Genomic DNA, 15516 nt, shown 5'->3' on the forward strand with positions numbered 1-15516 from the left:
AAAGAGATAAATACAAAAGTGATGTAGAAATTATTGTATAATTTTTTTGTATGTGTATCAAATCTAATCCAATAAAAAATTATTTTGATTAGATTAGATTAGATTATTTGGTTTCTTCATTTTATTCATTTGTTGAAATGTTTAAGATACTACATTAACACAAATGCTTTCCAAATAGCACAAGTTCACTTTTGTCTCTTCCTTTTTATCTAATCTAATTGTTTTGTATATATATTTTCCTCAAAGAACCTTATCATGATCAAAATTGACACTAGAACATCAATCCTCAAATCATTTCAAAGAGGAAAAAAAATGACTCTGGTGTGTTTACAAAATCTGTTTTCAAACCAATCAGCCTCTAAACCAGTGCTCATTCCTTTTATGAATTGCACATTAGAATGTATTATCTTTCATTTCCTCTCTGTTTGCCTTGCTATTCATCATATAAACATTTTATAATTTAATAACATGAGCAAACAAGATATCCTGATTACTTAGATCTTCCTATATTTAGAGTCATAACGTTTAGAACTGTTCTACATTCCTATGAAACCAAGGAACAAAAAGAATCGAGGATAAAAGATAGCATTACCTACTTACATTCTCAGCCCTCAATTTTCTTGTTTCTGGTTGTCTAACATTTGCTGATGTTTCATTTCTAGAATCTATGTCATCGCCATCTACAAAAATAATTTCATCCCCACCATCATTGTCATCATAGTCATCCACCTCTTCTTCATCCCAATCATCATCATAATCTTCATCAAATTCTTCATCGTCATTATCATCTGCATTTGCACGCAGAGTATGAAACTCCGGAGGAGGAGGGCAATCTTCAGTGATCGCCTCATCCCTCTTTATCACGAGATGCCGGATGACTCTTTCATCTTGGTCCAACAGCATCTTGAAGTCATTGATATATTTCGCATCCAACTCGAAGTTCATCAGCATGTAGTGAGCATTGTTAGCTTTCTTTATTTTGTAAGCTAGCCTTCTCATACCCCAATCATTCAGTCTCCAAACCTGGCCTTTTTTCTCCCTCAAAAAGTCTGCAAATGTTTGCAAAAGATTTAGAAAAATAACCAGAATAATCAGAAAGATCTTTTTATGTGTATCAGCAGATTGCAGCGACTTCTTAAGAAAGCACAAGCACATCAAGCGATCATTGTATCCACTGATCAGGTAATTATTAAAGAATTTAAACAGCAGGTCTTCTTTTTGTTTGCAGCCCAAAACATATATCCAATTAGCCGATAGTGACTGTTTGTTCTTTGTATTTCAACAACTTACATTTTGCCAGCATCAGTTGTACGGAGCCTAGAGACTACCTAACTGCCAGAAGAAAAAGTATATTTTGTGCAAAAGTTTTGCACAGCCTTCCTATTCCTACTGAATAAATAAGGACAAAAGAATTGAAACCCCTCATGAAAATTCCTGATAGAGCATTGGAAAATACACTTACCAGCTATGACTAGTTAACTTTTGGCAAAGGCAGGTAAATAAAACAGATAAGGGATGAGAAGTAAACAACACCTAACCAATTTTAAAAATTTTGCATTTGTCATAGACCAGCTGATCACATAGGACATGACCCCAAGATAGAAATGGTATACTATTGAACTCATTCTATATGGCAATAGGGGAATAGTTATGAAGAGTTAAAAAACAATATAAGTAAACCATGAAAGATTACCTTGAACTTTCTCATTGACAGCTGCAACCTCATCTGCATGCTTCTCATGAATTAAGTAGACAACCTCATAGTGGCGCACTGCATAGGTAAAGAAGCATAGTATTGTGAGATAGTGCACTTGAGATATAGATAAAGATAGGCACAGGGATCTATTATTTTACTTTGCACTGGAAGAAGATGGATAGCTATAATAAGAAGCCATATTACATCTTAAAATGTTTTGGGAAAACATATGCGCACATGCATGCACACAAATACAAGGGTTACTCACGGCATAAAGTTCCCACTTAGGGGGGGTCTGGGAAAAAAAACATGTAAGCATGTGACCTTCGGGTCACAAGACAACAACCTTACTGATGCATCAAGACTCACCCTCTACTCAGACACACATGCAACTTAAGAAAAAAATGTCAAAAACTGCTTGTATATTGGTTTTACACAAGCTCAGAAGTGTGAGATACAAGAGTTGATCCTGACTGCTTTGTTTTGGGTGAGCACAGTTTGGTACCATCAAAAAAATATTGGCCAACTAGAAGAGAACACCACTGTTTGTGCCAGGTAGGATAGGTCATAGGTGGAACCAGGGAGTTTAACAGGAAGATGCATCTAAGTGTTAATTTGTGGGATGAAGTCATCAGGGTCATTGGATTAAAGCTTGTGAGCTCTGGATACCATGCAAAGACCAAATCTTCAAAGGGAATGATTCATCATAACATTATCACCATTTGAACAACCATATACATACAAGACTTGAAAACTCAAACAAATAAAAGAACTACAGAGAGAATGAAAATAATTATAAAAAAGATGTTACAAAACTCCTACTTCTACTAAATTACATTGGTGATAAAAAATTATCTTCTCTAACAAAAAGGACAAAGTATCTGCTTACATATTTCAATATTCATATCACTTTCCATCTCAAGCATCAGCGATTCAAAGAGTTGTCCTGTTAATCAAAACAAAAAATTATTACAAGGAATAATCTCAGTACAATAATCCATAACTTTTTAGCCTATCAAGACCGATGCAAACAACTAGGACAAATTGAACAACTGAACTACGACCACTCACTTTCTTCAGCATCTTCAAACTCCGGGAGAAGCTGCCCTTCTTCCTCAACTGTTCTCTGAAAAACGAAATTCCAAACAAAACCCTCAATTCAACGTCAAAGTAAAAATTCATCTCCTATAGAATAAACATGGTTATGCTAGCTAAATTTCACAAACAAGGATGCAATAGCTAGTGTCATACATATAGGGTCTTTTTGAATAAACTTATCTGAAAACACTTCTAAAAGAAAAAACAAGAAAGAAAGATTAATCAAGCTTCCATAACCTAAAACTAGCTCATACACTAGCTAACTTTTAGCATTTTGGAGAAGCTAAACGAGAGAGCTTTTCCAAATTCGTTTATTCATAAGCTACTTTTACCTTATAAAAAACTTATTTCACTTTTCCTTCTATTTTTTCTTCTTACAAGTGCTTCTGGAGAAATTTCTCCAAGCAGGCGCTACTATCAAAAAGCTCTTGATTGTGAGAAACACTCCCTTCTAACTAACACCTAAGTTTAAGCTGAACAAACCTTCAAAAGGGTATTGAAAAATTGCACTAACCGAGAAAATGAAACCAAACTGAGAGGGGAAAAGAAAAACAAATCGAGGGTGCGAGTAAAAAAAATAACCTTTTTAAGGAGCACAGCTTCGGGGAAGAAACCCGTGACCTCGTCGGGTTTGGGAACAGAGCTATGGTTATCTTCTTTCTTGTCTTTCTTGCGGGCACTCGCAATCAGTGACGATACTTTTCTAGGCTTATTCTGAACAGAAAGTGGCAGTGAAAAAGAAGAAGGGTACCCATTTGCGAATATGAGGCATGGGTTGTGAGTGAAATTGAATCTAACGCAGTTGGATGCCATCATCGTGGGTTTTGAAAGCTTAAGGAGGGGATAAGAAAGAGCAGAAGATGAACCCTTGAACAGTGAATGTAGCTCCATGGAGGGAGGGAATGAATGAATGAATTAGACACACTTCAAGTAATCGATAATCCATGGCTGTATAATTATTTTATTTTATTTTATGGATTTAATCACTGTTATTAAACATGTTTATATTAAAGTTGAATAAATTTAAGTTTAATCTTTATTGTAATTAAAATATGTGTCTAAATTAGTTTTAACTATAGATTTTGACTAAAATGATTGTTTTTAATTAAAAAGTAGGAGACTTAAAACAAATAAATATTTTGTTATCAAGGAAATTTAAAGGTTTTTAATTTTATAAATAAAAATGAAAATATGAAGAGTTTTTTTAAATAATATTAAACTTAATTTTAATTAATAAAAAATAATATAATTTCCAATATCATTTAAGAAAATGTTAAGAAAATATGATTATTATTTTTTATAGTATTTTTAGAAATTATTATTTGATAAGAGTGTTTTTAAAGGTTATTTTAATTTCTTATCTAATTTAATTTTGTATTTATTATATTTATTTATAAATTAAAATTTAATATTTTAAAAATAAATTATTAATAACTAAAATAATATTGTGTCGCAATATAAATTATTGATTTAAATATTTTTAATCCTTATAAAATAAATAAGTTTTGATTTTTGATCCAACAAAATATTTTTTTTTCCTGTCCTTCTAAATTTATTTATAAATATTGATTTTAGTCCTTTTAAAATGAATAAATTTTGTTTTGATTCATGTAAAATATATTTTTTTATTTTCATCCTTTTAAAATTTAAATTCATTATTTTTAGTATTTAATGATGATTTTAAGATAGATAATTATCTTTTACTTTAAGTATTTATAAAAACATTAGAGATATCAAATATCAACATAATATCACTAATGATCATAAATAACAACTAAGATAATTACTTAACTTTTTAATAAATAAAAAATATTTAAAATGATCTAAAAAAAATAGAAACTAGTAGTTTCAATTTTAGAAAAATGAAAAATAAATAAATAATTATAGAGAACAAAACCAAAACTTGTTAATTTTGTAGGAATTAAAAATATTAAGTGCAAATTATTTATCTTAAATCAAAAATATAATTTATATGTTTAAATATATCTATTTATACAAATTTTAAATATAATTTATATATTTAAATATAATATTTATTTTTATATAATTTATTATAAAAATTAATTATATATAATAAATAGTTAACATCTGAAATACCCAAACTATAATACTAGTTGAAATGGATTGTTATATTACATGGATATTTTTAAGAATTAATATTTAACAAGAATAATTTTTTATTCAACCAAAATAGTTTTAAATATTTTATTAATTTCTTATCTCTTTTAATATGCATTTCATATTTATAATATAAATTGTTTACCACAAATTTAATTTTAATATTTACAAATAATAATACACTTTTTTTAGTGAGAAATATCTTCATCCCATCGATGAGTCCCAACAAAAATAAAAATAAAATAATACCTTGAGTTGCTGTTCAAAACAGGAAGCAAACCTCAATCCTAAGTTAAAAAACATTTGTACTGCTGACCTTTGTATGATACGTAGATTTTGTGTTGGTATAATTCAGCAAAATTCAACACCATGCAAACATACAAAACGTTATTTTTTTCGATATATTAATTATTTGAATTAACTAATATTTAAATTAACCGCCAGAAAGTCACAATTATTTTTATTTATTTATTTTTGAAGTCAGAAAGTCAGAGTTATAAATTTAACCAAAACATGGCAAATGTTAGCTGGCATCGTTGCCACTTGAGGATTTGTATATGGTATGGCTGTTGAAATTGCTGCTTGATACAATTTGTTGTCTTAGGTCTGTCTACCATTAAAGCTTTCCTTTGGCCGAGACAGATAGGTCATGATTCATCCTTGTTGCTGTTCAATAGCTCGTCTTGGATAGGAAAATCATACGCAGAAGGATCATTAGTACGAGGCTGTACTAAAAAGGCTAAAAGGATACCAAAAAATTTATTGGACAACAAAATCTACACTTGAGAAAAATAACGCTGTACAATGTGGCTCCAACTCAATTTTTGGGGCTTCATTAACAGATAGCGGCTTTGAAACTTATATGCTTTTCAAGACTTTCCATTGCGATATAACATGATCTTGTTAAGTGGTTATCACCACTGTTTTTTTCCCTTTTTCTTTCTCTTGCTGCTACTGCTAGTACCACTGCTACTGCCACCACTATTATTACCACTACCAGGATTTTTCATCCCATTTCCAGATTTGGGAGATGGGCTCTCTGCTGCAGTGCCATTAAAATTGTCAAACACACCTGCTTGTACTGCATTCTGTAACCACTCAAAGAACTCTTCCTCGGTCATGGTTTCTTCAATATTAGGTGTCGGCATCCGTCCACCTCTTTGACCTGAACTGGTGGTTCCTTTGCCAGAATTATGCTTGGACATTAAACTGGTGTTGACGTGAAAACTTGGCTTATGAGTATTCGCTGGACATCTCATGCCCTGCAATAAATGTGTTCATTAATGCCTTGTGGATCTTTTATCTCCCTACAAGTCTCGTTGAGCAAGTATGCGGCATGAACATGTGAACAACCAGACAATCTAAATATGCTACAATATTTAAAAAGTCACACACCTTACGGCTGAGTTCTAAAACAACATAATGTCAAAATATAAAGAAAAAAAATTACCTGACAGATGTACCATTCAGTGGCATCATATATCCTGCTACCAGCACACACATATGCCGAAGGAGCATCCACCTAAAGTAAAAACCATTCAAATTATTAAGCAAAATTGTATTCTTGCTGTGTATCTCACAGAACCAGGAATTGGCTCAAATAAAATTTGATCTACAAATTATAAGGTGTTCTCTAATAAGAGTTTCAAAATGGTACATTGATTCATACCTTCTGCAATAAGCCAAAAAGAAATGGTTGGGAAGATTGTTCAACCCATCCATCACCATCCTTAGCTTGATGATAATCTTGGCAATCCTTTAAAAAATAAAAACACACCATAAAACATTAGTGCCATGATATGTATGAAAAACACTTTCTCTTAAGGGAAAGCATGCTGAGAGAAAGAATACTAGCAAATATTTTGCAATTATTTAATGTACTTTGCCAACTGTTAGTTAAGCATGCTTCATTGGGAGCAAAAAAGATTAAAGAAGAAACCTGGCACCATCTTGCCCGAGACTTTTGTTTCTTGGTGTGTATCCAAACATGAAAGCCACCACACCTTTTGCAGGCTATTCGCCTAGAATCACCAAATGGGTCCTCACCATCTGCATCTGACCGTGCAAATCCCGAAGGAAAGAACCCATGCTTACCATTCTGGAAAATCAGTTGCATTCAGAGCAAAAGTTAGAAATATATTACAAGGTTCTCTAAATGGTCTGCAGAGTCTATAGAGCACAGACATATCTAAAGAAATAAGAGACAACAGCCCCTTCTAGATAAAGAAAATGTACATGCATGAATACACATCGGATGCATATCCAAAGTATTATGTACCAATCTTCCAAAACCACCATTAAAACATTAGTCATTAGTCATAACACGTCCATTGTTTTGGGATTCTAGTCTCTAACCTGAGCTATCCCATCACTAGTGATCCAAAGTTTCAATGAACAAGATAGATATATATTCTATTCATGACTAGTAGAATCACTTCACTAATCTAGTAAGATTCATGAACAATGAATAGTCATCTTTACTGAGTCTTCTACCTTTTCATTGTTCTTATTCCATCCCCTATACTAGTGAATATTATTCTGAGCACAATGTGTCAATATTATTATGCTTCTTGACCCATAATGTGTGGTTCCTTTCCCCTTCCCACAATCTAAAACAGTTGGAAAAAGAAAGCATAAACCATACCTTACGAGAAGAATCATGAAATCTACGAAATACACTCAAAATCTCTTCTCTCCTTAACTCGTCATCATAAGCTTTTCGCTTCAAGGAATCCATTAGAATCTGGGAAATCATTACAACCATACAATATATATTAGGGAAGAATTACCTCTTGATTTTCAGGGTGAACAAAAATTTAAATCTCACCTCATACGCATTTTGAAGTTTCTTAAAGGCTTCTACAGCTTTTTCATTACCCATATTTTTATCCGGATGTACCAACATTGCCTGATAATCAACGAAAACAGAGGCCGTTAGCAATGAGGAGAATTATCAAGCAAGCAAAAGATTGTATCTGAGTTACAGAAGAAAATGAAACTTTCATCCTACAAGTAACAATATCCAAACACTAATAACTGCCAACATACAAAATCCTAGAAAGACCCATAAAAATTAAAGCATGGCTATGCAAGTATTGACTTCAGAGAATGACAACAACCTTCTTTCTATATTCCCGCTTTAATATTGAAACATCTATATTTTGATACCGCGTCAAGCCCAGTGCAGAATAGTGATCAGAGCAGTTCAACAAACGGACAACTTCATCTTCAGAAGTTACATCAGAATCAACCCCACTAGTTGAAGGGATGCCAGCACTGCGATCTGCAGATGGTCCCGGTCCATTTTCAGAGGAAGAAGCATGTGTCGGTTCATCACTAAATCCTGGTTGACCATGCATTCCAGCTCTTTGCTCAAAAGGATTGGATCTACTCTGTTGATCTATGTTTTTCTTGAGGAAGTATATCAGAACATCACTAGAGATAAAAGCTAAATTAAAAGCCAATAGCAAACCAAGCCACCCAACATACTGCCATGCACAATAGACAGAATACACTGTGGTGATAAGTAGCGCTACCCGTTCATGACTTGACATAAATGCCAATCCTGAATTTCAAATAAAATCAAAGATTTAGTTGGGCAAGAAAATAATTCAAGCAAAATAAATCTATATTTATGTACATTTGTACAGCTGTATAACATGCATACCCTCAACTACCGCAGAAAAAATCATATGTTAAAAATTGACTGAATATGTTCAAAGGTAAGAAGGGCAAACAAATCACCTCCAAGGATAATGAACAGTGCCGTAGTCCAAAAGCTACCATAAAACCACAAGGTAACAACTCCAATGATTGCAAGTACCAAAATTGCAAGCATGAGCCCAAGAAAAAATCCAATAAAGGCAGCCAGGCCCTGATCAATTACAAAAGCTAGTTAGCATTGGAAAAGGAAAAAATTTACAAGACCCAATTAAAGAATGGAATAGAATGAAAAAATGCACAAAATTCCCAAATACAAGAGTGAGGGGGTATATCTAGAAATACGAGTATCATGTCAAATTTATTACATGTGGGGTTCAGAGGTCAAATAGTAACAAGAAGATGCAACTCCAGCATGATTCAACTTATTTATAAACTGAAACAATTTGTATTGTACAACAGGTTTTATAATTTGCTACAGAGACTCCCAGCCCACACAAATTTGTATTATTTGAACAAAACAAAACATTACCATACAATTTTTTTCCTATTTCTGAACTATCACTATCATATTTTATCACCAAATTGCAAAAATTAAAACGTGTACTGGGAAATTGGAAACTGCTTCCAATATGAACAATCTTAAGATAGTAAAATAAAAGTTAAAAGAAATGCAATTACAAAGCAATAAAACGTATGTCAACAGGGTTACATTTTAAATCTAACTGCTCAATGAACATTTTTCATTGCACTTTTCTTTCCTAGGGTGATTAAATGCAAATATAGGAGAGTAATCGACAGAAAATACTAAAATACAGATAGTGCATCCACAAGGGGTGTGTGTATCTTAGAAAGAACTAATAAGATAGAATCAAATTAATTACAATAACTATAAAAAGCTCAATTACTAACACTTTATCATCAGATTAACTCCAAGATAATAAAAAGCAATGACAAGTGTGACCCGAGCTTACCAGGACAGCAAGAAACTTGAACATCCCTATCATACTAATCACCGAGAATACGGTACACCATATAACAGAGAAGAAGGACGTTGTACCCATACGAACAAATGAATCAATACCCCGAAGAGCACAGTCCAACCAAAACACTGACAACAGAAGCATTATGTTTGCAAAATGCATGAGCCACTTCAGAACAACCGGATACGCCTGCACAACTTTAGTTCTGACATTATGACACGCTTTAAACATGCTGGTTCTAAGAGATACAAGCAACGGAGTCTGCCTGGTTAGCCACTCTGTAACTGCTGTAAAGATGGAAAACATTGACAACCTTAATCTCCTAATTATCACATTATCAGCAAGCTCTACTTTTTCCACCACACTTCTCACATGCACACTATCCAGTATACAGCTCAATCTACTCCTTATACTCTGTTGACCTCGATTACTTCTAGGTAGAGTCCCATTCTCTTCTTGTACAGAAGCTTCAGAATTCACACTGCCATCCCCTGAATTCGCCTCAAAGGGCAAGGACTCCTCCTGGTTATGCTTTGCAGCCATCCCCTGCTTCTCTTTCCTATAAGCCTTTTCCGACCTCTGATCATTGACATAGTCATCACCCGAAGAACTAGCATCACATGAAGCCTGCGAAACTCCGCCAGGCCTATCCCCGTCGGCGAGTTCCTCTCTCGGGAAAACCTTCACCGGCCCTCCTTTAACATGGTCCTTCATCCCCGGAAGTACACCACTAGAAACCCCTTTCTTATGATTCAACCGGTCCACTCCATTCTTTTGCTGATTACCCTTCCGAGCCATGTGGCTTTCAAAACCTTAAGCAATCACTCAAGAGGCGGGTTCCAACTCAAGCCATTTCAAACTCCATTAGCACTAACGCCTGATTAACAGATGAAAACGAAAAATTAAGCCTGTAATAAAAAAAATTAAATTAAACCCTAAAATCAGAGAATCCAGTGGGAATAAAAAAACAATTTTTGTGCACCGCGTGAAGAAAATTAAAAACAGGGCATAATTAGGGATAGAGATAAAGAAGAAGAAATAATAATAATCAGTGATCATATAAGAGAAATAGGAAAAAGCAGGAGATCATGGCGAAGGAGGAGTACCTTAAGCTAGGGTGCGCGACGATGAGAAGAAAAGAGCATCGAAAACCCTAACGGTGAAGGATCGTGTATATGCGAATTAGAGAGAGAAAGAGAGAGAGGAAGGAAGGGGTGTGCAGTTTGTTTGTAGAGCGAGGAGTGGCTAATGTATGTGTCATCCACTGCTCACAATTTCAACAACACAACCACTTAATTGCAAACGGAGATTCCCTGTAATGTAACCAACCAAACACACCTTAACTTACCTGTCCCCACCTTCGAGTGCTAATTATATACATGCTTTCATATTTTTGTTTGCTAGATAATCCATAACTAATTATAGTTTAAGCAATTTTCAGCGATAGGAGTTGATTCACGTTTAAGTAAGGTCAGGATTTGAATCTTGTCTTATATATTACAGTCACGTTAAATTTTGGGGTCAGCTATCCTACCCGTTGAGGTGCTTCCAACGTAGCAAGGAGATTAATCACTGCTATCGGTAGTGGATATTCCAGGGACGAACTAAAAAAAATACTAATTATAGCTAGGTCTATCACATTTATGAAATAGTTGAATTTCATTCGTTGCTTATTTCTTTGATTAGGTCAGTTTATTTCATCAAATAAATTTGGGATTAGGTTTAATTATTTTAATGAATGATGCTCATGTTTTATAAGTTTATTATTAGTGGTTTGCGAATTATTTACTTATTTAAATTAATGAAGAAAATCATATTGTTTTTTTGGTATTTATTTGATCATTATGAAAATAAATAGAATTTTGTTGAAGGTGTTAAAATTAATTTTGAAGTTTTTTTCTAGTAATCGAGACATTAAGAATTTTTATTTATTGGATTATGAAAATACATTAATACATAATTTCTCAATTTCATATATTACATGTTCAACACATATTTCAATTTATAGATTATTATCTATATATTAAATGTTAAATCAATAATAATTTAATAGTTAAATTATATTTTTAACTCTTTAATAATACTAAATTTATAATTTTGTTTCTTTATTTTTAAATTTGTAATTTTAATTTTTTAATTTTATAAAATTCATAATTTTGATCCTCTCATTATGTCTATCTATTAATTGTTAAAATTATAACATTGGTTATAATTTTATATCAAATAGATGACATAATAATTAATATTTAATAATATTCAGGCTAAATTATATTTTTAATCTTTTTTTTTATCTCATAAAAGTAATAAAATAATTTAAAATTAAAATTAAAAATGTAATTTAATTTAAATATTAATTATTATATCATTTATGTAGTGTTAGGTCACAATGAACATCACAAATTTAACAATCAAAGGATGAACATTCAACGAAAAATCAAAATTATAAATTTATAAATTGGAAGACTAAAATTATAAATTTAAAAATAGAACAATCAAAATTACATTATAAAATGATTAAAAGTACAATTTAGTTTAACTTAAAATAATAATAAAAACAAAATTAATTAAATTGTAACCAAGTTAAACAACTGAAATTCAAATTTGTAGTAAACTCGTTTAAAGAGGTAAGTTGGGCTTGAACAACCTGATTTTTACAACTCAAGCCAAGCACAGGCTGAATTCATTTTCGTCCTTTTCTTTTCTTTTCTTTTTTTTTGGTAAAATCCCTTAATTGCATTCATTCATTTAGTTTTTTTTTATTCTTATCTTATTATCATCTTATTTATCGGTTTCTTTTCCATCACATTACTTATTAGTTATCATAATTATTATTTTTTTCCTTTCTAACATTTCCTTTTCATTTTTTCTTCTCCAACCTCAATCTACTCCCAAAATGTTCAAGTAAACATAAAATTCCCTTAATTAAAAGTGTAAAAAACATAAGAAAGTAAGGAATGCAAAACAAATCAAATTAGTTTCATTTCGGCCAATCTTGCTAAAAATAGTTTGAGAGAGACTGACCCACTTTTGATAAATGGGCTAAAAAAATGCAACTTGCTTAGTTAAAGGTGGGTGAGCTGAATACCAAAAAAATAAAATAAAAAAAGTAGATAATTATAAATTACAAATATAAAAAAACTTATTAAAGAAGATAACTTTAGACTCTTATAAGATATTATTGTTAATCAACTTCAAGTTGAAATTCAAGAGTTTTAATGATTACAAATATTTTTATGAGTCTCTTGAAAGAATGTAATTTGTATTAAGTGTGTTTGTTCTGTGTATGTCTAAATTTTATGTTTTATGCTAAATTCATAGAGTATCTTCTAATGTTCTATAAGTTTATGGTTGATGATCAAAAGTACCAAGAACAAGGCTTAAAATTTGGAAAAGAATGCAAGTGAAAATTCAAAAATATGAGTTTTAATCCAAAATAATCGATTATCTTTAAAAATAATAAATTATTTCCCCCTATTTTTTAAATGCTTCATGGCATCTTCAATAAATAATCAATTTATCTTACAAAATAATTGTTTTACTTGTTTTTGATAGATTTTCATATCTGCGAGGAACAAAACAATCAATTATTTTACAAAATCATTGATTATTTCATGTGTAAAATTCTTTATAACAAATTTTACTTCAAAACTCAAGAATGACTTTTTTTTTACACTTCTAAACACCTAAGTTAGATATTGAGTTGCGAATTCTTGATAGAAGATTGTGTGAAACTAAATTTCATCATTTTTATGATTATTTTATTGTGAATCAATAATGTATGGATCATCATCAATCTATGTGAAGATTGTGAATTCTATTGGATTTTGATATTCACCTATATTTTCGATCATGTTCATCAGATGATATAATTCTTTTATCTTTGTTGATTTCTTAAGTAGGTTTCTTAATATACATACATACATACATACATACATACATACATACATATATACACGTGTATAAGGTTAATTATAGTATATTTTTCTACAAGGGTGTTTTTTGGAGTTTAAGAAAATTCTTTAAATTTCTAAAACTAAATTACACATGGTTGTGATTGTAAAACTTTGAAGTTTAGGGATTTAGTAAAATTCTCAATCAAATTGACTAAGAGATTAGATGCAGGTTATCATGGTTGTGACTAAACTAGTATGAAATTTTGTACAAACTTTTTTTTATCCTATATTAAGTTTACTCGATTATTATGTCTTGATATTGATCATATATATGTTTATTCAATTAAAAGCATGTCATATTAGGAAATTCATTAATATCTTACACAATCTAATTTCAACATCCCTATTTCAAATTTGGTTAAAATTAATTGAGTTAATTGAAAATATTTTAAAAAGTTTTTAATTCAAAAAAGATTTTAGATAGCTTTTTTAACAATCTATTTCACCCTTTTTTTAGGGATTTGTTTGCTTAATTTTTTTTCCTATAAAAGTGTTTTTCAATAAAATAAACACTTATTTACTTTTTGACGTGTTTGTCTAAAAAAAAATTATTTAAAAAATGAGCAATTTTCTGTTTTTTTTCGAAAGTAACTCCTATATGCTTCTTAAATAATTATTTACAATAGAAGTACTTGTTTAAAGACACTTATTTTTAAGTTTAAATAAATACTTGTTTAAAGACACTTATTTTAAGTTTAAATAAATAAATTTTAGATTTGTCTATCTTTTCTAACAATCACTCCTCCATTTCCTTTTTATTTATTTATTTTTTACATTTTAACATTTGTTATCTATTTCAATTTCATTGTCATTTAAAAAAAAATATATATATATATATAATATTAAATATGTTTTTTCCTGTTATGGCATTAATCATTATTAATTCATTATTTAATTATTGGCGAAAATTCAAAAAGAAAATTAAAAATATATTAAAAATTTACATATTTTATTTTATGAAACCACATGTATTATTTATATTTCTTATCTCGTATCAAAACCTTAAACGTAAAACAAACGAAAAAGGGGAAAATCCACAAATTAATTTTTAAATGTACTATTCTATTCAAATCCTCTAATTGTTTTGTCTTCAATACTAAAACGAAGGAAACATACAAAAATAAATTTATTAGCAATAAATATTTATAACTTATTTATAAAAAATGTTTATAATAATTTTTTCATGCATTAATTACATGTATCAGAACTATTGCAGTTTTCATTTCATTAATTATTTGAGTGTATAAGAGCCACAATAAATTTGGAGGTAGAAATAACAAAATAATATATATGAGGAAGGTTCAAATGATACCGGTGTAATTTTTATTAAGTGTTACATCGCTCAATAATTTTATATTAAATGTGAATTTTATAAATTCAACCGTTAGATTGAAAGTTCTTTACTCTTAAATCATATATACAAAATTTTATAATAATTCAAGATGATTTTATATTGAGGAGGGTTCAAACGACACCGGTGTAACTTTTACTAAGTATTACATCACTCAATAACTTTATATTAATTGTGAATTTTGTAAATTCAACCGTTAGATTGAAAGTTCATATCACTTTATACGTGTATATCAAATTTTGTTAAAATTGAACAACAACTTGAAGGTAATCAAAGTGTTCATATTTTAGTATATTTTAAATTGAATATATTACGTCAATTTTGTTTTATAAAAATGAAGTATCAAATCATCTTGGATTAATATAAAATTTTGTATATATGATCTAAGAGATATGAACTTTCAATCTAACGGTTAAATTATAACTTTATATCACTTTATATGTTTATATCAAATTTTGTTAAAATTGAACAATAATTTAAAGGTAATCAAAGTGTTCATATTTTATTATATTTTGAAATGTATATATTAAGTCAATTTTGTTTTATAAGAATAAAGTATCAAATCATTTTGGATTAATATAAAATTTTATATATATGATCTAAGAGTAAATAATTTTTAATCTAACGGTTGAATTTATAAAATTCACATTTAATATA

The 15516-nt window shown here is 30.2% G+C and overlaps 2 protein-coding genes across 3 annotated transcripts; both read right to left on the reverse strand.

Annotated features, from left to right (window-relative positions):
• Positions 1 to 484: 484 nt before the first annotated feature.
• On the reverse strand, positions 485 to 3723 carry LOC109804028 (protein REGULATOR OF FATTY ACID COMPOSITION 3, chloroplastic). Its single transcript, XM_020365767.2, has 5 exons — positions 3377 to 3723; positions 2768 to 2822; positions 2586 to 2642; positions 1694 to 1771; positions 485 to 1049 (listed from the first exon to the last, which is right to left on the reverse strand). Exons 1-5 carry the CDS (start codon positions 3683 to 3685, stop codon positions 589 to 591), a joined length of 960 nt encoding a protein of 319 aa, XP_020221356.1. The 5' UTR covers positions 3686 to 3723; the 3' UTR covers positions 485 to 588.
• Positions 3724 to 5643: 1920 nt separating this feature from the next.
• LOC109803554 (Chaperone DnaJ-domain superfamily protein) lies at positions 5644 to 10838 on the reverse strand. 2 transcript variants are annotated; one of them, XM_020365176.3, is made up of 10 exons: positions 10662 to 10838; positions 9547 to 10432; positions 8657 to 8786; positions 8032 to 8477; positions 7740 to 7820; positions 7557 to 7655; positions 6852 to 7010; positions 6582 to 6668; positions 6363 to 6434; positions 5644 to 6174 (listed from the first exon to the last, which is right to left on the reverse strand). In XM_020365176.3, exons 2-10 carry the CDS (start codon positions 10351 to 10353, stop codon positions 5827 to 5829), a joined length of 2229 nt encoding a protein of 742 aa, XP_020220765.1. In that variant the 5' UTR covers positions 10354 to 10432; positions 10662 to 10838; the 3' UTR covers positions 5644 to 5826. The 2 variants fall into 2 exon arrangements, with proteins under 2 accessions (XP_020220765.1, XP_020220766.1); XM_020365177.3 differs by having other exon boundaries at positions 9547 to 10463.
• Positions 10839 to 15516: the final 4678 nt, after the last annotated feature.

The sequence above is a fragment of the Cajanus cajan genome, chromosome 1, assembly GCF_000230855.2.
Source record: "Cajanus cajan strain Asha chromosome 1, NIPB_CcT2T_4, whole genome shotgun sequence".
Classification (NCBI taxonomy): Eukaryota; Viridiplantae; Streptophyta; class Magnoliopsida; order Fabales; family Fabaceae; genus Cajanus; species Cajanus cajan.